General features: G+C 44.7%; 1 protein-coding gene across 2 annotated transcripts in view; it reads right to left on the bottom strand.

Moving 5' to 3' along the window:
• MAPK13 (mitogen-activated protein kinase 13) overlaps positions 1 to 22,172 on the bottom strand; it is a 150,255-nt gene extending 128,083 nt beyond the window's left edge. Inside the window, exon 1 of one of the 2 annotated variants that reach the window (XM_078644345.1) lies at positions 21,700 to 22,172. In XM_078644345.1, the coding sequence (XP_078500471.1) occupies positions 21,700 to 21,818 (119 nt within the window). In that variant the 5' untranslated portion in view covers positions 21,819 to 22,172. The remainder of the gene's footprint in view (positions 1 to 21,699) is intronic. The other variant, XM_078644346.1, reaches the window with a different exon arrangement.
• Between the last annotated feature and the right edge of the window lie 1,250 nt (positions 22,173 to 23,422).

Below are 23,422 nucleotides of genomic sequence, written 5' to 3'. Positions count from 1 at the left end.
TGGGTTCATTTTTTATTAAAAGTCTGGTGACTTCAGTAACATATCCTTTAAATTTACCCCAGTCTATGAATATTTATGCCATACTTCATGTCTCCTTGCTAAAACTCTGCTCTACAAAACACGTCCTGCTCCAAATTCCACACCAATTCAGGGGAAAGCTGAAAAAAGAATATCAAATGTATAAGATCTAAGAATTATTAGGAGACACTTGTAGTTTTTGGTGGACTGGAAGAACTTTGGTCTAGAGGAATACAAAATAAAGCCTCACCTCCCTGCAGAATGTGAAGCGGGCCCCCGAGTCTCTCATAGCTCACAGATATTAATTGGCATTTTGCTGAATGGGGGGGGGGGGCCTGAAAGGCTGCGCCATGCACCCTGTCATTAAAATCAGCCTTACGATGCCCAGGCCTAAAGGAACTCTACAGAGTGGGAGTTCAACTGCCAGGATGTTGTCCCTGTCGGGACGGGGGCATCTTATGACATGCTTACCACTGTGAGCTGAACGTCACTATGTTCTTCTCTGAGGCTCATGCGGGTGTATGTTCTCAGAAGCACAAGAGGATGCGCAGGGGTTGGGTGTTGCTTTGCAATTTATGACACGTTTCATGAAAAATTTGACTAGAGACAAGGACTACATTTCTCATATCTGAGACATGCTGAATGTGGTGGTCTTCTTGAAGCACAGAGTATATATTTCTCATGGTTCATAGCCTCCTTGCTAGTTATAATTGCGATTCATTATTCCTGCCGACGGAACTGGTTATTGGAATTCTGGAATCTGTTCTTCCATGAAGTCAACAAAGACATCTGGAAATCGGAGAAGTATCTTGCGCGAATAGAATTGCCCTTGTTTGTTTCACAAGAAGTCATCCAAAAGGATTATGAACTCTATATCGCTTGGTGGTTTACAAGGAGTTGTCCACAGGGATTTTGAACTCTATAGCGCTTGTTTGTTTCTGAAGGAGTCATACATAGAATTATTATGTTCTATTTCACAGTATACTCTATGAGGAATCACATGTGTGGCTTATGAGCTATTGCAAACGCCAATGGAATTGTATTAGCAGACGTAGTGTTACGTGGAATGCGGATATCAAATACAGTGAATAAATATTTGACCAAGGTTGGAAACTTCACACGCAATACACATGAATTCTTTCATGTTCCAGTTATCCATGTGTTAACTTTAACACAAATGATCAGACCCTCCACAGGGTAGACAGGGGATACTGGGGACCAACCATGGTGTTTGAGGTAATTTGCCACTAGTGTTCTGGGGTCCATTCTACTATGGCTCGGCAAACTGGGCCAAGTACAGTTGTTTCTACAGAATGGCGAAGATTAGCAGTCCAATGCTTCAGACACAATAACGTAATGTCCAGCCCACTGCTTAACGTTTCTAGAAAAATAAGAGGATTTGTAATCTCGCAGTTGAACTCAATACTACACACTCAGATGAGAACATAATATAGGGTTGTAATCCTCCTTGTATTTACCAGTAAGAAACTATAACCCCCACTCCTGCCAGTCTCCTCTCTTTTCACTAGGGTTGGGACTCTGTCTACGGCCATCAACACACTATGGCTTACAGAGCCGGCTTTAGAGTGGTGCGACCACACCAGTCGTTGACTTCGGGTGGGACGTCGTATTTGGGAGAATTATGTGGTTTTAAAAGCAGCTACTGCCGCATTCCTGGCCTTCAGAAATTTACAGGCAAAAATATAAATGTCAGGATAACTTTAGTTATTATTTCTTCTTAGAGAGAGGTCGGATGTTTGTCCAGTGGAAGTTTTGACTCGTGATAAGGTAGTGCAGAGGGTTAATATGCCTGCTGCAAAGAACGTGTACCATTCAGATCACAAAGCACAAATAATACAAATAGGTCAGTGGATTACTGTTTTTTTCCGGAGAGATCGTTTTGTGTCTTGCAGGTTTATCCATTATAAATATAATCCTAACATAGAACAGTGAGTGAGCTATTAACTGTCACCAAAGAGCTGCATAAAAACTGAAAGAAAGAGATGATTTTATCCCGTCTTTCATTATCCTAATATTGGAAAAAGGGCTCATTTGGATAGAAATCAATTCTGATTATTAAAAAGAACCCCCAACCATAGTGGTAAGTTTTAAATTCAGAGGTTGTGCTTCTCCAGACCAAGCACTATTAAACTATACTGTCAACCAGAATGGATGACGTGACGCCTGTACCTTGTAGTCCTCTGACTTATGTAACATTTCCTATTCACTATTCTACACACCTATGATTGACTCTCTCTGTGTAGTGTGTGTGAGCTAGAGTGCTCGGACACCCTGCACTAGTATGAGTGGCAACAGCGCCATAAAACGAATTAAAGGATGGTAATGAGGGAATCCATAACGGAGGTGGTTATTGGTGGGCACCAACAAACATGGTCGCACAGGGCGCCACCAGTGCTAAGGCCGGCCATGATGGCGTAGGCATCAATTACAGACAGGTGCAGATAGCATCTGTAGTGTTGTGGTGGCCCCAAGGATCCCGCGACACGATTACTTCGTTATCAGGTATCTTTATTCTTGTTTGTTGTACAGCTCTTTCCTGCGTCCTGCCTCTCGTTCCCCTGGTCCTGTTGTGTCTCGCCCTGCTCCCCTGACCGAAAGTGGTGTCCGGTGTCCCCCTCCCCGCACCTCTGACCCCAGGGACCTAGTGCCCACTGGGTGGGCATGACATCTCCCCCCTTGTTGCAAACAAATATTTTCTGTGACGCGGCCTGTGGTCACTGGTAGAGAAGTACTGATAGAGACAGATGATAGAGAGAGAGAGAGAGAGAGAGAGAGAGATCCTCACAGGCCCTCGTCAAATTACATCTCTTCATTCAGTCTCTCTGGTTTCTTGCATGCTCTTCTCGGCCGTGTTTCTCCGTTGTCCACTTGTACATCTTCTTCCTGCTTAATTGCCTCAGGCGCTGGTGCCTGCTGTTCTTCTTCTTTTGTCTTCAGTTCTTTGAAGTGTGAGCTGTTTCCTGTGATGTGATACCGCCCTGCTGACGCTGTTATCATAGGTCCTCTCACTTCCGTCACCGTCAGTGGGTCCTTTGAGAACGCACTGTCTGATTTCCTCTGCTGTCTTTGCCACACTACCACTGTGTCCCCTCCTTTTAGTTTTGCTTTAGTGGCATGCCTCCGTTGATCTGCGTATGCCTTCATTTTTGCTTTTGCCTCTTTGTCTTTGGCAGCTATGTTGCTTCGCTCCACACTTGTCGTCATTTCCATCTGCGGTAACCATTTCCTGCTCGACCGTCCGAGCACGAGCTCGGCTGGGCACCGGCCTGTGGAGCTGTGAGGGGTGTTCCTGTACTCCCTTAGTATCTGGCATAGGGCTTGCCCTATCGATATCTGAGTTATCTTCGCTCTCTGTACCGCCTTCTTGATTGTTCTCATGAATCTTTCTGCCATCCCATTCGCTTGTGGCCACAGGGGTATTATTTTCCGATGATGGATTCCTAGGTACTCCATAAACTTTCGGAACTCTTCTCCTGAGAACGGCGGGCCATTGTCAGTCATTAGCGTTTGTGGAGAACCCCATGCTGCAAAAACATCATCCATAACTGGCAGGGTTGCACTTGCCGACGTTGACGCTACTTGTCTTACAATTGGAAACCTGGAGAATTCGTCTATTATTACTAACAGGTAGTTTCCCATCTCCAGGGGTCCATAGAAGTCTGCTGCCAGTTCCGTCCACACTGCTTTCGGTAGTTCAGACATCTGTACCGGCTCCGGCTTGGGAGGCTGCCCCGTCACTTGGCAAACGTGGCAATGCATGACAGTCGCTTCAACCATGCTGTCCAGTCCCGGGAACCACACTTTTTCTCATAGCATTTTCTTGGTTGCGACCATTCCTCGGTGTGACTCATGCGCCAGCTCTATCGTCTGTCTCCTCAGCGTTCGGGGCAACTCTGATAAATGTCTTTAATTCCTCCGGAAAAAGACTCACATGTGTGGCAGCCTTGTCTGCGCACATGAGTCTCCTGCCGCAGGCTAAGCTCTGAGGTTACCAGCTGATAATCAATGCAGCTGTAGCAATGTGGTGGAAGGGATTCATGCGCCTGCCCGCCCGCCCTCACGGCTGCGGCTGCTCTCCTGTCAGGGTCGCCACGGCAGCTTCTCCTAGGGACAGTGTTTGTCGGTTGAGACTGGGGGGTAGTTCTGTGTGGTAATCAGACTTTCCAGTAGTGGCGGCCTTGCCAGCAGGCTGCAGAAACGGGGTCAGATTCAGCATTTGCAGCCTCTGGGCTGATCGGGACATCCAACTTCGACAGCAACACAGATTCACTCTCCCTCATGTCCGCAGCAGTTTGACAAGCCCTCAGCAGACTGCCAGGCACCACTGGGTGTCTGATTTGTAACAGACTTTGCGAGCCACTCAGGAACCATGCAGAGAAGGGGGGGGGGGGGTTGTGTCTGTCTGATAGGTCACTCCTTGCTTCACTCTCCAGTCTTCAAACTCTGGATGCCAAAAACACTCAGGGGAGGTGCTGGGCTTTTCCTGCATGGCCAGGCACACTCCTTCCCTCACTCAGCAGGCAGGCAGGCTTCTCGGCACTTCAGGCATGCTCACCACTGCTCAAGAAGAAAGCGAGTACTTACAGTGCACAGCACTGCTTCCTTGGTCAAGAAGGACGAGGGACTGGAACAAAGTGGAGTGGTCTTCATCCCACTGTAATACACATTTCCAGTCAGAGGAAGTGGATGTACTATCTAAAGCTTCAGAGCCAGTTTCGGTCACTTGTCTTTCACACTTTGCTTCTAGCCGGCTCGTAAGATGCAGCTTTTGTACAAAGTAATGTCTCTCACATCAGGAGGCAGAAGCGGTTTCCTGCTCAAGAAAAAGTGTTCGGCAGCTCTCCCTATCCATCCAGCCTCACGGGTTGAACAATCTTCCCGCACCCTGGACTCCTATAGTGTAGTGCACGCCCTCTGCCGGCTGAAGCTGATGCATGCCTTGAAAGACTGGCTTGCAAGGTGGGCTAAAGCCTTCTCTGCAATCATATCTGGAACGGGGATTGGAAACAGTGCAGGGGTCCCAGTCACTCTGTGGGAGCGTGCGCTCTCAGGCTGTCATGCACAGCGATGCTGTGGGACTCACAGGTTAAAAAAACTGCACAGCAGGTATTCAGGCTAGTTTGCGGACTACCTGTCTTAGCCAGAGCCTCTCTGCCTCTCTTCCTTCTGCTAAGGCCTATACCTTTGAGGAATTTGTTCCACCTTCCGGAGATGACATCTTAGCAGTTTTAAAATCCTTGAAATCAGGTTCACCTACTGACCCCTGCCCCGCGCGTGTTGTCGGCAGGATGGCCGATGTGGTATGTCATGAGGTTACGGAAATTGTCAGCCTTTCCTTTAGGTCAGCGACAGTCCCAGATTGCTGGAACCAGGCCAAACTCCTGCCACTATTGAAGAAAGCGGGTTTGGATCCGGAAGCTCCAGCTAACTACCGGCCAATTTCCCGATTACCAGTGTTGGCCAAAGTTTGTGAAAAGATTGCTTTTCGCCAATTGAATACCTTGCTGAAACATCTAATGCTCTTCACCCGGCCCAGTCCGGATTCCGTGCTGCTCACAGCACTGAATCGGCACTGGTGGAAATTTCAGAGGCCATTAGGGACTGTTTGGACGCAGGCGGCAGAGCGGCTCTAATATTATTGGACCTATCTGCCGCGTTCGATACGGTTCCCCACCAGCTTCTTCTTTCCCGCTTATCAGCCACTGGCGTCACTGGTCTGGCTCTAGAGTGGTTGACTTCTTTTCTCTCTTTCCGGACTCAGCAGGTCTGGCTGCCCCGTTTGCGTCATCAGCTAAGCTTCTTGCAACCGGGGTGCCCCAAGGGTCAACCTTAAGTCCGTTATTGCTTAACATATATGTGACACCTCTGATTGTCTTGGCTGAACAACTGGGCGCCAAAATAATAGCGTACGCCGATCATACACAGCTGCTGTTCACCTGGCCTGCTATGGATTTGGAGGTCGCCTCTGCCCAGACTTGTCTCTCCTCAGTCTTTTCTTGGTTGGCTTCTGCCCAGTTAAAATGCAATGAAGATAAGACTGAAATTTTGCTGTATGGGCAGTTTCCTTCACATTTTAGAGAATCCCTGTGGCCCGTGGACTCTCCCTTCCCTAGCTCTGTGGGAAACCCAGCAAAAAATCTCAGGGTGCGGTTTGGGGGAAGACTTAAAATTTGAGGCCCACATTAAAAAAACTTACCTGCGGGTGCTTTGGCACCCTTGTGGCTCTCCGGAAATTCTTTCCTCTTCTACCTAGAACGGCGAGAGAAACAGTGGCGACAGCGCTTATTCTCTCTCGCCTTGACTACGCCAATGCCCTGTTTAGTGGCACTACGGCATATTTGACCAACCGTCTTCAGATAATCCAAAATGCGACTGCCAGACTCCTTTTTCAACATCTCAAGGAGGATTAGTGTGCGACTCCATTTGCGTAGTCTGCAGTGGCTTCCGGTGTCGCAAAGGATTATCTTTAAGACCCTCACTTTCGCCCACAGAGCCATCTATGATCAGGGCCCTCTCTATCTAAGGAAACGCTTTTCTTTCTATCTTCCCAGTCGTCCCCTGCGCTCTGCCACCCAATACCGGCTGACGGTTCCACGGTTCAAACGCTCTCATTTTGACGGACAATACATTGCTGTTAAAGCAGCTGTGGCCTGGAACTCTCTACCTTTGGCCCTTCGCGCGAATCAGAACTATCTGCTTTTTAAAAAAGCGCTCAAGACCCATCTGTTTAAAATGTCATCTTAATTCTTTGCCTCTTTTCCTGTAGCCTCTGCTTTGCTGCTTTGCCCACACGCACCAGGATACTCCAGTAGTAATTGAGCGCATTATAAAATCCTATATAACATAACATAACAGCAGGCTATGCATTCCCATCTGTCTAGAGTAACACTTGCATTCTAGTTTTCTGGATTGTAAGCAGTGCTTTATTTGTTAAAAATGTAAGTGCCAGGATCTTTTTCAGGAGGCTACTGAGGCTTACACTACCTATTGCCCCAGCCAGCGCTACCAGTGAGAGTACAAACACAACCACTAACCATCGCACTTCTACAAGTGTGAGAATTCAGACTTTCCCAGGCCACCCAGAGCTATAAGAAGAGCATGTGCAGCAGGTATTATTAACTTTCAATGCATATTGGATTATTAAACACAGTGTTTGTGCTCATTTCAAAATTAGACAGGAGCACTACCATGTTGTGGGCTGTTTATTGCCAGTATTGAGAATTAAGTGCCAGTGCTAAGCACCGGAAAGCACCAGCACAATTTAAGCACTGATTCGGAGCTCCATCACACGCCTAGGTTTTTCCTCTTAGTCCCTTCCTTCTCTTCTTCTCCCTTTCTATCCCACAGTGCACGATTTGATGGCTTTTTATTGATACTGACCTGCTGATGACATCATTTATGATGTGCCCTTTCACTTAAGAATATTGGAACAACTCCAGGGTGAGTGTACGCCCACCACATGTGGTATCAAGCAACATCTCCCACCTACACAGACACAACAGGCGGACCTGCAGGCACGGGGGGGGACAGGAAAAGTACGGGCAGAAGACGCTCTGGTTCCTTCGGGGAGACATAGCAGATACGTGGGACACACTGGTTAAGTACACCCTAAGAGATTATAGACAGAAACTACAGCAAGAGGGGGGCATATCAGGAAGGCTGCTGGCATGGCTGCTGAAATGGGAACCCCCACCTCACAGATCATAACCCTTACTAGGCCTGACAGGACTGAGGCACAATCTGCCATCAATGACACACTGGCAGACTATTTGACTGCTCTAGATCCGAAACTTTGCCCCTGGAACCTAGAGCAGATCCGAGCATTCCTACGGCTCCTCCAATTACCGCGGCTCTCCCAAGCAGATGCTGGTGTCCTGGAATTAAGGATCACTTGCGGGGACATAATGGTGGGGATTTGTTCGCTGCCCATGGGTAAGACCCCTGGTGGGGATGGCTTTCTTTCAGAATTTTACCAAGCGTTTTCTCACCTCCTGGTGGATAAATTACTGGAAAGCTAGTGAGGGGCCAAAGGAAACAAATCGCTTGCCCGACACTATGAAGCCGTCATCGTTACGGTGCCCAAACCCAGGCAAGAACCCCAGAGACACAGGAGTGTACCGCCCACTCTCCATGCTCAATACAGGCACTGAAATACCTGCCAAAACATTAGTAAACCAACAATGATAGCCCAGAATAGGAACACTGGTGCATGAGGACCAGTGCTCAATCATACCGGGTGGTAACACGCTTATGAATACACAGCGTCTCACCTATGTCATGGCCTTGGTGGAACAAAGCCAGGAGGATTGCACCCTTCTGTCACTATACTTTGAAAAGCATTCGACTCCTTGAGATGGGACAATATGTTTGAGACTAGTTGTGCGACTATACACAACCCTAAAAAGGTGACAGATCAGTGACTCCACTACGAGCTTGGCGGGTTTGGGATGACAACTTACAGACCCCGTTGCCTGGCAAAGAAAGAACAACAGCCTGTGCACAAGTGCAGGAGGTGGCGAGCAATGTGCGCTTTAAACTGACACACTTCAACTACCCCCACTGCACCTATTTGACATTAATCAGGCTACAAAATATTAACCCGGTTAGAAATTTGAATCACGCTTGCCAATATATCACAGTGCAGTGACATTGTGAGCAAAGCATAATACACTATTCAGATTCCTCATTATCTTTGAATCAGCCTACCATTGGCCTGTGGCTGGATAATAGTTGTCATTGTTCAGGTGTCAACTGTTGACACCAGACGGTATGCTAAGGCTAAAAGTAATTATGTGAATGCATCCTTCTCTGTGTAGGCAATACCATGGGTTATTAGGTCTGTACTTCCACCAGGAAATGAATGTCCCTCCAGAATTGAATTGTTTAGTCTAAGTAAGGCCCTGTGGTTCTCCACACCTAATGGGTGGGAGGGGGAATACATCTACCAGAGTACTCCCACATCCAGCCACTTCTCATGCAAGCCCACAAGTGCTTCCCACTGACACTACCAAGATTATGACCAAGCAAAGGGTGATCTTATCTTGTGCGGTGTTGGTCTTGCATCTGTCTATTGTGCAAACTTTTACATGGGGCATTTCCCTCATTTAAATGGATTCTGCCAGTGGAGTTGACACCCCAGCAATGTGCTGTGGTCACCATAACTTTAATCCACCTTCTACCTGGCCTTTGGCAATGGGGTAGAGTGCTACTGGCAAACTGTTTTCCTTTACCAAATTTATACACCACTGCCCATTTTTCCAGTGGTTAACAATAGCACCAAAGAAAGTATCAAGACAAGATTGCAATACACCATAAGGCACCAATACAGCTGTTGTTTTATTACCGTTTGAAATTAAGGAACTAAATCACCCAGCAACCTCGGAAATTGTGCCCTGCCAAATAGCACCAAAAGATCCAAGTAAAAGGAGACGTTTCATGCCCATTAACTGCAAGCCAGAGCCGGTTATCCCAATCACCAATCAGGATGGAACCCATCCTGCGTCAAGAGGGATCCTTCATCGAGGTGACACCCAAGTGAGGCACACTTTCTAAAACCTTCTTGAAAGTCACAATTTGTAATCTCCAACATAAGTGAGATTTACATTGAGCCCTATTTTGATTGTGCGACTGATACTACACCATAGTCAGTGGCTGACAGAAAGAGGCCCAACAAAGATACGTTTTTCAAACCAAGAGCCACTAAAACTTAGAGCAAGGATCCTAATTCGAGCATATTAATAAGGTCTTTTAGCTGAAATCAAAACAGTGTGATGTTAAATGGGTGCAATGACCCCTAACATCTATAGCTCAGTAAGGTTGATATGTTTCAGCCTGTTGCAAGTGCCACTCGGGACTAGCAGGCTTTCTTCAGATTGTGGTGGCTACCAACTCTTAATGCTGGTTTACACAGTGCGTGAGGATCAGATGATGAAGCATGCCACTGGTGATACTAGTGGGTGAGGATCCTACTAATATATCCATGTGATGCAAGGGTTGCACCGAACAACCCGGGTGCAGATTCATTTTCCCTTTGGTATATCTTGAGACCAGTTAATATAAGCTCTTGAAATGTTAAGAGTTCATCAGTTGCGAGGATTTCCCTCTCTTGTGTACTCATTATAATATTTAAGGGAGGCTGGGGGTTGCCCATATTCAGCTTCTCAACCCCCCTTGTTTTTCTACTCCTTTACTGAAGCCATGTTTTAGTTATGGTCTTCTTAGCCCCTCTTAAATTACCAGAGTATCATTTACAATGCAACTTTTTATGTTCAAGTTGAATTTTGAAGTGACCGTTAAAGCTGCACGGAGCTTTGGATGTTTTAGTGTCTTGGTCTTGCTAAAATGGAGGCTGCATTAACAATAGGTAAAATGTTTCTCATTTGATTGCACTTTCGAATTATGAGCAGAAATGTACAAGTGGTTTCAAATATGGTCTCCGCACAGGTCCACTACTTCAAGTAGCGCACTGTCAATATTATGATGCAGAGATGCTGGTCTATGTAACAATGCTCTGCAGTGGTGATACATTACTCAATGAGATTACCTATTGCTGTTAGGACTATAAGGAAATATCAGCCTAGCACAGTATCTTTACCCAGGGATTCAGATTTTAGACACTCCTTTAAGTTCCAAAGAGTTCAGGATTAGATAGTGTGGAGGAAGGGATCATGGAAGCTAGACTAGTTCTCTTTTCCATGTTGTGGGCAGGACGTCTAGGGCCTTATACGTCTGTGTATAAAGGTTCAGTGTCTGGCAACATCTCCCAGTTGTTTTGGCCTATTTTTGCTTCCTTCAATTTATTAGTTGGAATTTGTGACCCATCATGGTTTGCTATTTTTACCCTTCTTAATTCCTCGTCCCTGCTTGTCCTCTGAACCTTTTGAGCCTGCTAGGTTTTACTGCTCCCTTATCTTTGTGTGCTCCGAATCCTGAAGCATGCTGCTGCTCTCCATATTGGCAGCACCTCCCTGGTATTTGCATCCGTTCCAGCTGTAACCTGTACAACCATCATGCTCAACAGGCCTGCTACCGAGCTCCATTCTGGAAGTGCCAGATCCTCTCCTTGGCCATTTGGCTCCAGCCGGATTCCTGGTAGGATTGGGGCTAGTCACAGTATGCCCTTGCCCAGCGAGAGGTAAGCTATCCACCAGAGATGTGCTATATTCAGTGTCTACTGATTTACAAAGTCTCATAGTATTACTTTGTTTTTCTCAGATTTCAGAGATGTGGTTTGGCGATGATTGTAGGCTACTGTTGGTATCATTCTGAACCTGCATCACTGGTGTCAGGCCCGTAGCCAGAAGTATATTTTTAGGGGGGCATTGCCCTCAGCTATAACCAACCATTAAAGCTGACGTCTCTCTAGTTTTAGACAACGTGGTGGGGGTGTTGTTAATAAGTGTGCAATATATTTTAGTAATCTTGTGATCTCCTAGGTCGCCCATTAAAACCTTTGCTTCAATGGGGATTTTCGTCAAGTGGCACATGTATGGGGTAAAGGCATGTCTGAATTGGAGATAGCGATAGAATTGCGAACAGAGCAGATCGTATTCAGTTTGCAGATCAGAGAAGGACTTAAGGGTGTATCCACGCACTACTGCCCCCACTGTGTCAATCCCAATAGCCTCCCAGCCCCAGAACCAGGACAGGTGTGTTAGCTGTATTAATTGGCCATTATTCCTCAGTGGAGTCTCCCTAGTAAGTTTCACCCACCAGCCCATCTGCCGGAGTGCCGTCTTTCAAATCTTAAAAATCGTGGATGCGGCAGGTGGTAGTTCACGAAGTAATGTCGCTGAGTAGAGGACCATGTGGAGGGCATTATCCCCCAGCACGATTTAGTGGATTTTAACTGCTTTTGGGCAGACAACCCACTGACATCCACCCCACTACTTTCACAGTGTGGTGGAATTAAATGGGTAATCGACAGTACTGGAAAAGAAAATGCTTCTGGTAAAAACACCAGAAACTTTTTCTTTTCCAAAATCAAACTCAGTACACATAGAAAATGCTTCCCACTAGTCCCAAGTTTGATTTTTGTTTTGCTGTATTGCGCAGCACGCTGTGAGTACAGACGTTACACAGCAAAACGAAAGTGAAAGCAGATCGCGCTAATGGAATATGCGGGGGATTCACAAGTGTCTTACCACCCAGAGTTCCTACACTTCTCCAAATAATAGTAGTACCCACAATACCCCACTTGTGGGGCTGATTTATGGCCTGTGAAATGAAAGGCTCCCTAAGACTAAGATTAAGATGTTGCCTTGGAAATTGAAAAATTCTGGCGATGCGGGTAGCTATGGTATTTAGGCCAGGACTTGGTCAGCACAGACAGAAACCTTCCAAGCTCAAACATTTTTCAACACAAGGTACCAGGGAAAGTCTGGGGTGGTGTAGTTTGCATGAATTCTGATACTTTTTCTTACCCAAAATGGCCTGCAAACTTCAAACTTTGGCTATTTTCTTTTCCTCACATTTCTGTGAAAGAAAATTCTGAAATCTGTGATGATTCATAAAATTCCTACCACCCAGTAATCCCACACTCCTCCCAATAAAAAACTCTACCCCAAATGTTCACCAAATATTTAGCATTTAAACATTAATGACATTGGACGTCATAGCAGCAATGTATCTGGTATGACTACATATTAGATGAGGATAAAAGTAGAATTTCATAGGAGTCAATAAAGTTCAAAAAACAGATTCAAACTGAACAAGTTATAAATTACATTATACAAAAAACAGAAAATGTTAGTTGATGTTCTGCAGAGATGTCTAGATAGGGCAATTATAATACAAATGCTTTCAGCCTCAAATGCCCTTATTACGTTTTCCACATTATTTGGTTCAAGAGATGAATCCTCAGTGTGTTGACTTTGGCAGGGTTATCTAGATATTAAAGCATTTTTGAAAGGTACCTTTGTGACATGGCAGGCTATATTGGGCCAATTTAGATTCCCCATACTACTGGTTAGGGTATTTGAAACCCCTATGCCGCAGGCACATTAACCTAACAAACTATGTGGCTCCTGCAAACAAAATAACAATCTGTTGAGCAGATATCCATTCAGGCTATGTTTCACAACAGGCCAGTGAAGATTGGAGCAATGCGAGTCAAATATAAGTTATACCCGACAAGTGATAAATCTGCCCCAGCACAATAGGCTAATCAAAGCACCGTTCCATATTAGAATCTGGAGTTTTCTGACTGAATATTGCTTCTGAATGGCTGGGAGGTTTGGGTTTCTATCAGCTCCTCACATACAACAATGTGGTGTCTCATAGAAGTCCCTCAAATCCTCTCTACAATTCAACGTCTACCTAACCACCTTGCCCAACCTGGTTAACTCATTCCACTTAACCTGTTACAACTATGTGGATGATACCCAAATGATTTCTAAAATGGATGGTCTGAAATGCCTCTACATTCTAAAACATGATGACTCCCTTCGAGTCATAAACACATGGATGATAAATACTCATCTAAAGCTAAATATTGTGAAGGTAGACTTTATTACATGAGGACAGTGGCAAAAATAGCAGCCTACCGACATATAGCCAAAGGAACATGAGGCCCCTCAAGTGATATCAAGAGAAGTCTGAAACCTAGAAGTAATTATGGATTCAGACCGATATTTGATCGTTTAAAAGGGCAAAACTGAGTGCCTTCTACACAATGAAAACACTACCTTGCATCCACCCATACCTTGGATACAAACAGAAACTGCAAGCCATCCTCACACGCGTAATCTCCATGTTTGACCATGCCAACAGCCTATACCTTGGCATACCCACATTCATGATAAGCAAAAAACATCTCATCCAAAATACCCCTGCAAAATGTCTTCTCTACTGTCACCCATATAACATAAGACTGCAGTCTTGACACACTCCATTGGCTATCTATAGCGAGAAGGGCAATATTCAAGAGTCTTTGCATTGTTCACAGCGCCTCTGAGAAAAGGATCGCTGTACTTACAAGCTAAAGTAATACACATAGATCAGGACACTGCACACCATGCTCGCACCACTTATATCACCTTACCATGAGCAATCCATAGGAGGCACTGCTTTCTCGTTACAAGCCGCCAAGCTCTGGAACCCCTTACCAGCCAACATTTGAAGCATCGAAGAATCTTTAACTTACAGAAAACAGTGAAAAACATGGCTATTTCCAAGACAACTACACCGCCACACATTTCTGCAACAGAACCTGGAAAGACAGTTGTATCCTCAAACTCAATCTTCAGATTACGATCCACAGATTGCAAACAACCCAACCAGCAGACTACTTTTGGTAGGCAGGTGAGTTAAGGAGAGATGAGCTATGCTTAGCTAGGGTATTATATAGTTATGTAAGTTCATACATAGCATTTCTGGCCCACACTAATACTAGAACACTCAACTCAGCAGCTGGCAGCCAACTGGAACTTACACCTCTTACATTCACATAAAACATATCTGCTTCAAGGGTTGTCCATAACTAGTACTGTGTAGCCAATAAACCGGCCATCACTAAATGAACGGCCATGGAATAACTGAAGATATCTGTCACACACTGCGGTTCAATTAAAGGACTTTAATCTAGTTCATGACTGTAGGTCTCAAATGCCTCTACCCTATGGCCACTTCTTTACATTTCACAATGGCTTTCAGATATGAGATGATAGTAATAATACAAATCCCAGCATCTCTCTCCACTTCTCTCTCCTTCCAACAATGCCAGCTCTAGGCCAGAGCTATAAACTAGGAGGCAGATTTACTAACATTTTGCATTGTGATTGTGTCACTTTTGTGGTGCAGCCTGACGCAAAATCATTTTTGCGATTTACTAAGCAATACAAAGCCACTTTGCTTGGCTTTATGTAGTCTAGTAAATACAAAATAACACAAGGCAGCACATTTTGCTACCTCGAGTTACCTTGGATTGCGAAGGAGATCCATGAGTGGAGCATGGGAGTTCTGATACATCCACTTATGGAATTTGATGCATTCCCAGATTTACTAAAGCTATTAAACTTGGGAATGCGTCAAAATGCTACGCCTTTCCCAGTGAGGTGTAACGAAAGACATTTCTTTATTTCTTCTTGTTACTTCCTCATTCAAGGAGTGCTGGTCTGTGCAGCACACATAGAAAGAGGAATGTGCAACTATGGATTGTTTTTGTGCAAGGGTGCCTGCATTGGTGATAGGCAGCACACAGTACACAACGCTAGGAGACAGTAGAACTGTGCAATATCTCTGTAAACATGGCAAATTTCAGCTATCTGCCTTTCATGCAGCAGAGGGCAGCAAGTTATTTTGTTGCGTTACGTGAAATGTAAGTAAATCTGCCCCAACATTTCTGATTGGACACCCAAGTGAAGTAATCAGCTAAGCCGGCTATAATCATAAGAAATACAATAATGGTACCCACAGAGTTGTTCAAAGCTGCCAGTATACTGAAAAAACATAAATTGCGCGCCTGTCTTTCTCATAATCGATTATCCACCACACTACTACGCACCGTGTCTCCTGACATGATAGCCTCACTTTGGTGGTCATCGCGTACGACATGGAACCACTACCCATATTGGATCACAAAACAAACACAGCACCCTTCTAACTACATGCCACCCTATCTGGCGTAGCTTGCTGCCCATATGGGTAAGCCCTTCAGTGTTACATATATGGGTAGGAAGTACTATATAAATGCGCAATACAGTACAATATTTCTCACTTGTACATCACAAAGAATTGTTTTGGTCCTATTCAAATCTTTGTTTCCATTGCACTTCAGAATTATAAAACAAAATGTGCTTCATTGGTGCTTTTGTGACTGCTGGTATATGCTGAATATTTTAACTGTTCATTTACAGGTATTAACATTGTATCTGGATTAGAAACACATTGACATCCTACAGTATTTCTTTTCGCACTACCTGTACACAAGGCCACTTGAATGATGTGATTCTGCGGCTGCCGAATTATGAGATTCTGAAGCTGCAGTGTTTAATGCAGGATTATGAATTCACCACATTTGCCAACGAACACATCATTTGCTGCATAATCTGATTTTTTTAACAAAAACATTTTGTTTCTAGCTCATTCAGGACAAATGTTACTAAAAATGCTGCACATGTGCTGCCGTGCAGTGGAGGGTCCTTCGCAAAAGTTGACTGGTCCCCTTTCAATTACTTCCAGCGAACAGTATTTGGATGTGGAAGTGGTGCTAATAAAGTGAAATCTTTCCCCAGCAGTGCTAATTTGCAAAAATGTCAAAATAATGAAGTGATACTATCAAAAAATGTCCCCCATCAAATTGAATAATTTGTGTTTTTTTGCCACATAATTTTGTGAATATAGCTGTATAATTACAGTGGCCCTGTCTGTACCACAGCGAGATAGTCATAGTTCACTCTACAAAACCCTCTCACGTTGCAGTCAAAGGAAGCAAAGTATACAACGTCTCCACAAAAGAAGGAGAAGAATCCACTTGTCACAAGACAGCCTGAAATGTATTTAAATTGTCTTGCAACACGCAGCAAATGTAACAAGATAAAACCAAAACTAAAATGCATCTTTATTGCTCATTCGCCTTCTGAACTCCCGCACTTCTATATTGCATCAGATGCCTCGGTCGTTGGGAAGGGGAGGGGGGGCAAATATTGTTACAGGCTATCCCAGCCCCCGCCCCACCCCCGTGGCTACGACCCTGACTGGTGTCTTTTCTTTTTCCCGATTTTTCACCCGGGCTCCCAACACATATTATTCAATAATACCCTGTTTGAAACAGGAGGACGATTGGTCTTTGTCAGTTAGATTCCTTTTGGGGAATTTCATTCTCATTCTTAAATACTGAACATTGGTTATATTTATTTAGGGAGTGTCCATTATTATGCTTCGATTCTGACAGCTACAGCGTGCACTTGGCGGAACCAGTATTGGAATAGGATTCACTTTTAATTAATGTAAAGCGAGAGGCATTGACGCACACATTACATGTTTGCTTTCCATGACTACAGTTGATTATTGTTTGATATAAGCAAAGAAAAACGTTTGACAGTTGTCTGCGCATTTTGTGAATAGAAACAGGTATAATTGTATACAAACGGTCAACATCAACGGTATATTTCGAGACTAGGGATTGTACGTCATTTTCCTGAAATATATGTTTTTCAAATGAAACTGAAAAGACACTCGGAAATTTAAGTTAATGTTTTTTAGAGTAGTGATGGGAAAGATAGTCATCAGAAATGTTAAAGTGTCCTGGGTAAGGTCTCGAGTACACCCAATGCTGAGAGACCGAAAAGCCAACATGCGTTCAACTGTTAAAGAAAGCTTTTGATTAGAGTAGCATATATAATCCAGAGAGCAGGAAGGTCACAGGTTTCTACTCGTGGTGTACTCTGTTATTACATGCAAGTCTGAGGACAGTGTTGTTTTGTTAGTATCCATGTGTATACGATAGCTTTTAACCCCATGTCGATTCATATGCAATTTTGTATCTGTGAACAGAGAATGAAGAATTGATTAAAATAAAATGCAAATTAATATGTTTGCACTTGCTTTTCAGAGGTTTAATTTCTGCATTATAAATATTGTTGATATTATTTTTGAGTGGGAAAATACTCCCACTAATAAAACTATTTTTGTTGTAATTGTTAATAACCCTCAATGGTTCCTATGGGAGACTTAATGTGTTTATTGTCAAGGTCCATTATTAGTAGTGGCATGGCCCATTATTAGTAGTGGAATGGCCCATTATTAGTAGTATCAAGGCCCATTATTAGTAGTGTCAAGGCCCATTATTAGTAGTGGCATGGCCCATTATTAGTAGTGGCATGGCCCATTATTAGTAGTGGCATGGCCCATTATTAGTAGTGGCATAGCCCATTATTAGTAGTATCAAGCCCATTATTAGTAGTATCAAGGCCCATTATTAGTAGTGTCAAGGCCCATTATTAGTAGTGGAATGGCCCCTTATTATTAGTGGAATGGCCCATTATTAGTAGTGACATAGCCCATTATTAGTAGTATCATGGCCCATTATTAGTAGTGGTATGGCCCATTATTAGTATTGTCAAGGCCCAGTATTAGTATGGTCAAGGCCCATTATTAGTAGTGGCATGGCCCATTATTAGTAGTGGCAAGGCCCATTATTAGTAGTGGCAAGGCCCATTAATACAGGTGGCAAGGCCCATTATTAGCATTGGCAAGGCCCATTATTAGTATTGGCAAGGCCCATTATTAGTAGTGACATGGCCCATTATTAGTAGTGGCATGGCCCATTATTAGTAGTGGCAAAGCCCATTATTAGTAGTGGCAAGGCCCATTATTAGTAGTGGCACGGCCCATTATTAGTAGTGGCTTGGCCCATTATAAGTAGTGGCATGGCCCATTATCAGTTTTGTCAAGGCCCATTATTAGTAGTGTCAAGAAAAATTAATAGTAGTGGCATGGCCCATTATTAGTAGTGTCAAGACCAATTAATAGTAGTGGCATGGCCCATTATTACTAGTGTCAAGGCCCATTATTAGTATATTAGTAGCGTCATGGCCCATTATATTATATCACTATTGTCAAGGCCAATTATTAGTAGTGTCAAGGCCAATTATTAGTAGTGTCAAAGCCAATTATTAGTAGTGTCAAGGGCCATTATTAGTAGTGTCATGGCCTTGTCATGACACCAGGACCAGCTGTTTTAAAAGAAGCACCAGCTGGGAGTTAGTCTTTACTCCCCATGAGTCTAGGACTCGACTGTGACCACCAGGGCTGCCAGAATGAGAAAATAAAGAGCAATCTGTCACAGAGAAACGCACCAGGGACTTTCAGCCACAGAGGGGGCATGTGTGCTTTGGGGGCAGGATCATGGCCGTCAGCCCTAAAATCAGCTCCCCAGTTTGTAGCCTACTAGAAAATACCTGAATTCCCATACCAGCCCTGAAGGGTGGAAACCTATCGGCATGGATTAAAAAAATGGCATCACATGACGTAATCCTACATATTACAGTAAATAAATGTCTGGTATGCAAATTTAATGTAGGTTATTGGCTACATAACAAGTCTATGTTTAGGCAACATTTTGGGCTTCTTCGACAATGTGTTACACAGAAAACATGCTGTGCATATGTGATAATGTGTGGTTCAGCAGCATACCAAACACTGATCAGAACATTCAGTGGCATGTCAGTGTTCCGTAGATTTATGGCACAACTCGCACCCGCATATCCAGTGTATGCACCGCCACACGTCTATTGCACACGTTTTGGAATAATGTGTAACTAGGCGCTGTACAGCGTCGGAATATTCTGTGGAATTCATGAAAAAATTGTGTGCCATGGAATTAAGGTGGTAATAATTTTGACATACAGTGTCACCCGGCCCACTTAAAGCCCTGCATACACACATCCTTTGTATTCAAGACAACCGCACACAAGAGGCTATTGTCATGAACACACAATGCACGTTGGCATGGAAATGGCCTTAGCATTCATGAAAATGACAGACATGGAAGCATCTCGTACGTTCAGCAGAATACCATCAGTCATACAATATTGTGGCATCTTCGCAATACCTCGTGGCATTCATGGCAAAGTGTTACGTTACAATATGTACAGAAATACTTTGGGGCTTGTGAATACGCTGCGGATGTGATTGCAGCACCAAAGTGTAGGACAACATTCTATGGAATTAATGGAAAATATTGTTCTGCCACTATCTGATGGGGAATTGCATGGTGAAGGAAGGTGGCACAATTACTAGTGAGGATTATTACAATGTGAGGAGCTGGAAAATTCCCTGGTACAATGACAAACCCACGGTCTTGTTGGGGGTAGCTGATGATTGTCAGCCGATTGCATACTGAATTTTGTGGAGGGGGCATTTTATATTACAATCCATAGGGAAATTGGTTTGTCTATCTTGGGATATTCCATGCTAGGATGAAGACTGCTGGGCCCCCATGATAATGTTCTCTATAGGTCAGTGAATAGGGTGGTTTTAGATGCAGGCAGTGTATCCTCGTTCCCTTTCAGGACGGCTCTTGGATTGCTGTTTTTGCTTCCTTGTGTTCCCTTTATTGAGTGGCTAGAACTGAAGATTAAGCAATGCTAGTGGGGTCCACCAACAAGGACCTGTCAACCCTGGCCACTGCACATATTGCTTGTCTGCACGCCATAGAACATAGGCAGTCGGTTATAAAAGTTCACCGTCACTCGCTCACTAGAGGGAGTCGAGACTCGAGGCCCTGCACAATCAAGCTAGACAATTGTGGGGCACCTCATGGGTTGGGTTAATAGTGATCCTGGCTCGATGAAACAAACTACTATGAGTTATCTCCCTTCGTCGATGAGTGGCCTCCTGTCCCATGGGCCAGGACAGCATTACCAACCTCAAACTATTGAACGCTCTATAAACCTTAAAGAGTGGTGCAAACTACAAGCAATCGTACATCATCGCTACAATCCCCCTAAGGGTGAACAAGCGCTTTACAAATACACGTTATACTGTGTTACTTTCCCTCATGCCCAAGTGGATGGTGGGTTCAGCTACTAATTTTGCAAGGGGTATGGCCAAAGTCTTTGAAAACTACTCTGAATTAGGCTGAAGTAAATTGAAGCCTGATATTCGATACTTATTTGTAAATGGTGGACACCTCTGCCTGCTGGATCTGAGCAGAGAGAAATCTAGAAGGGAATTATATTTTATAGCTGCCCTACGGGAGGGGGGGGGGAATCAACATATATATGAGCAACACCGGCTCCCAGCCAGGAAATATACTCTGAATTGGGAGGCTTGTTGTTTGGCTCTTCTTACCACGTGTGCACATGACAGCTGGGCGAGCTCCAGGAGCTAAAAAGCTCTAAGTGTTTGAAGCTGCCCCGCGTCGTATGATGCGCCATGGGTGCACCCTGCCACTTTAAGGGAGCAGGGTGTGGACTCTTATCAATGAGAAGGCACGCGAACTGGTGCAATCATAAGGATGGCCACGTGACTACTAGTTTACCGCCCTGGCTGATATTTTCATGATAAGTAAACAATTGAAGATCATCAAAATTGGGGTTTCTTCCCCTTTGACATATATGATAATGACGACGCGTACAAGCTGGAAACACGTAAAGCATTTCAGAGCTATCTAAATTATTAATAATTGAGAGTTACGGTAGAGGTTGCATTGTCAGGTCAAAAGGGAATAGTAAAGAAATAGCACTAGATGTTATTTATGTATCGTTTCCTGGTTCTACCAGAAACGGCGGTATGTTTTTTTTTAAGAAAAGGGCCACCCCAAAATCGGTTTCTCCCATGTGTTGTGATATGTGAGCTCGGAGCTCCCTGCATCAACAGGAAGATGTGCGAATTGGAAACAGGAAGTGTTGGTGCGTCACCTGCCTAGCTTCCCCTGACCTGTCTGGACACGACAGAGGCAGGACTCCACTCACACACTGACTGCAGCGGCGGCAGAGTTCACCATTGGCAGCCATTGGTGCGCCCGCCAGCTCAATAAAAGTACATTTACAAAATGACTTCCAAAACTCCATGTGCCCCGAGATCAACCACTTGGCCCGTGTGTTCTGGGACGCTTCATATCTTCCTTCCAAAACGAAATGCCCACAACGTTTGCCAGCTCCGCTCCCCTGCCCGGACCAGCGTTATATAACCCAAGACTAGAAATCAAGCACTCACCAGACAGAGCCGTAGGCTCCGCTGCCCACCGAGCACAGAGAGGCATAGCGCTTGGGCAACTCCCAGACGGTCTTGTTCACCTCCTCCCGGTAGAAAGCCCTCCGCCTGGTGAAGCTCATCCCGGCACCTTGCTCCCGGAGCCCCGGTGGGTTCCCACGCGACGTCGCCTTTGTTTTGGTTGAGGTTGCAGGTTTTTTCCAGTCAGACAGGAGGAAGTGCTGCTGGCCGGAGCCTACCTGTGCCAGGTGTGTGCGTGTTGGGATCCAGCCCTCGGTCCCTCCCTCGGGCCCGCCGTCAGGGCCCAGCTCACGTTTCACCAGGGCTCCGGCCCGCCCCTTCAGGCTCAGGGGTGCCTGGCAGAGGATCACACGCCTTCTGTGGATTTAGGAGAAGCGACTAAGAAGCGCAGCAGCTAAACACGGAGAGGGGGACAAGCCGCTGAAGTGCGACAAAGCAGTTATTCTGCAAAAGAGGAGTTTTCAGACGTTTGAGGTAAGTCATGTGGCAAGTAATGCCACGGAAAATGGAAGGAAACGTATTGACCGAAAAAACCCGCCCGCCCAGTCTAGACCTGCGGAACATAGTTAACATTAAAATGCTGGCAGAACTGGAGCGAAGAAGCTTGGAAGTGGAATGCAAGATAAACAAACATTTGGAAAGACCAATAGACCTGGCATTTGTCCGCCAGCTTTTTGCCTTTGTCAGAGTTTATTTAGTTTTTTCACGAAATTTGCAAAACTTTATTGTTAGGAAAGTTGTAAACCCTCACCAGTCTAAAAATAACTTAGGCTAAAAGTAAAAATATTGTTTCAGTCTAAACAAAAAAAATTGACATACATATTCGTCACTGGCATTTAAAGTACCTACTTTGTATTTTGATGTGCTCTTTCTGAAAGGGCAGAACACCCTCCCACACAGTGAAGTTAGCCACTGACTGAAGTTGGCTGAGCCAATGCCCCTGCTGCATGTTGTAGTGAGGAGAAGAAAAATATGCATACCACAATGACAGGTCAATGGATGAAGAGGACTGTCGGAAAGCCAACATAAGTGTGTCAAACATAATTTTAGTAAAATCAAAAATCTTGCCTAAGAAGCTGTCATGTTTCCCGTGACTTCTTGTTCAATGCTTTGAACTTGCTGCACATGAGAATGGAACTCCAGAGGAGAGAGCAAAGATGGTTGTAGATCACGTGCATGTGCTGAGGTCAAGTACCGGGCAAAGAGAAGTGTTTTGTATGCTCTGCAGCCTAGATACAACGTAGGAAGGAAGACCAATATAAAGTGAGTTACAGCAGTCCACACAAGCCAAAATAAGGATTTGGACTACTGTTTTATGGAAATGCAAAAGACATACAAATGATGGACGGAATATGGAACAAATAAAACATTCACCCCAGTCAACAGATCTAGGTGAAAGCCATCATTCTTTTGGTATTCTCGACCCTGCTCCTCCCGGGACCAGAAACAAGCATCTTGGGACCAGTGTCCGGGTATCACCCCTCTTCAGCCAGGCTTGCATGAAATCCAGTGGCACAATGAGTACAGGACCCACATCTAGGGATACCCGGCTCACTTAGGGTGAGAAAGCAAAAGACACACAAATGATGGACAGAATGTGGAACACATCAAACATTCACCCCCTGTCAAGAAATCTCAGTTAAATCCATCGTTCTTTTGCTCACCATGCCACCCCAGTTTAGACCCAACCATATGGAAATCAGTC

The sequence above is a fragment of the Lissotriton helveticus genome, chromosome 5_1 (assembly GCF_964261635.1).
Source record: "Lissotriton helveticus chromosome 5_1, aLisHel1.1, whole genome shotgun sequence".
NCBI classification, from domain to species: Eukaryota; Metazoa; Chordata; class Amphibia; order Caudata; family Salamandridae; genus Lissotriton; species Lissotriton helveticus.
Note: the sequence above shows the minus strand (reverse complement) of the source record. Positions and strands in the feature narration are given on the sequence as shown.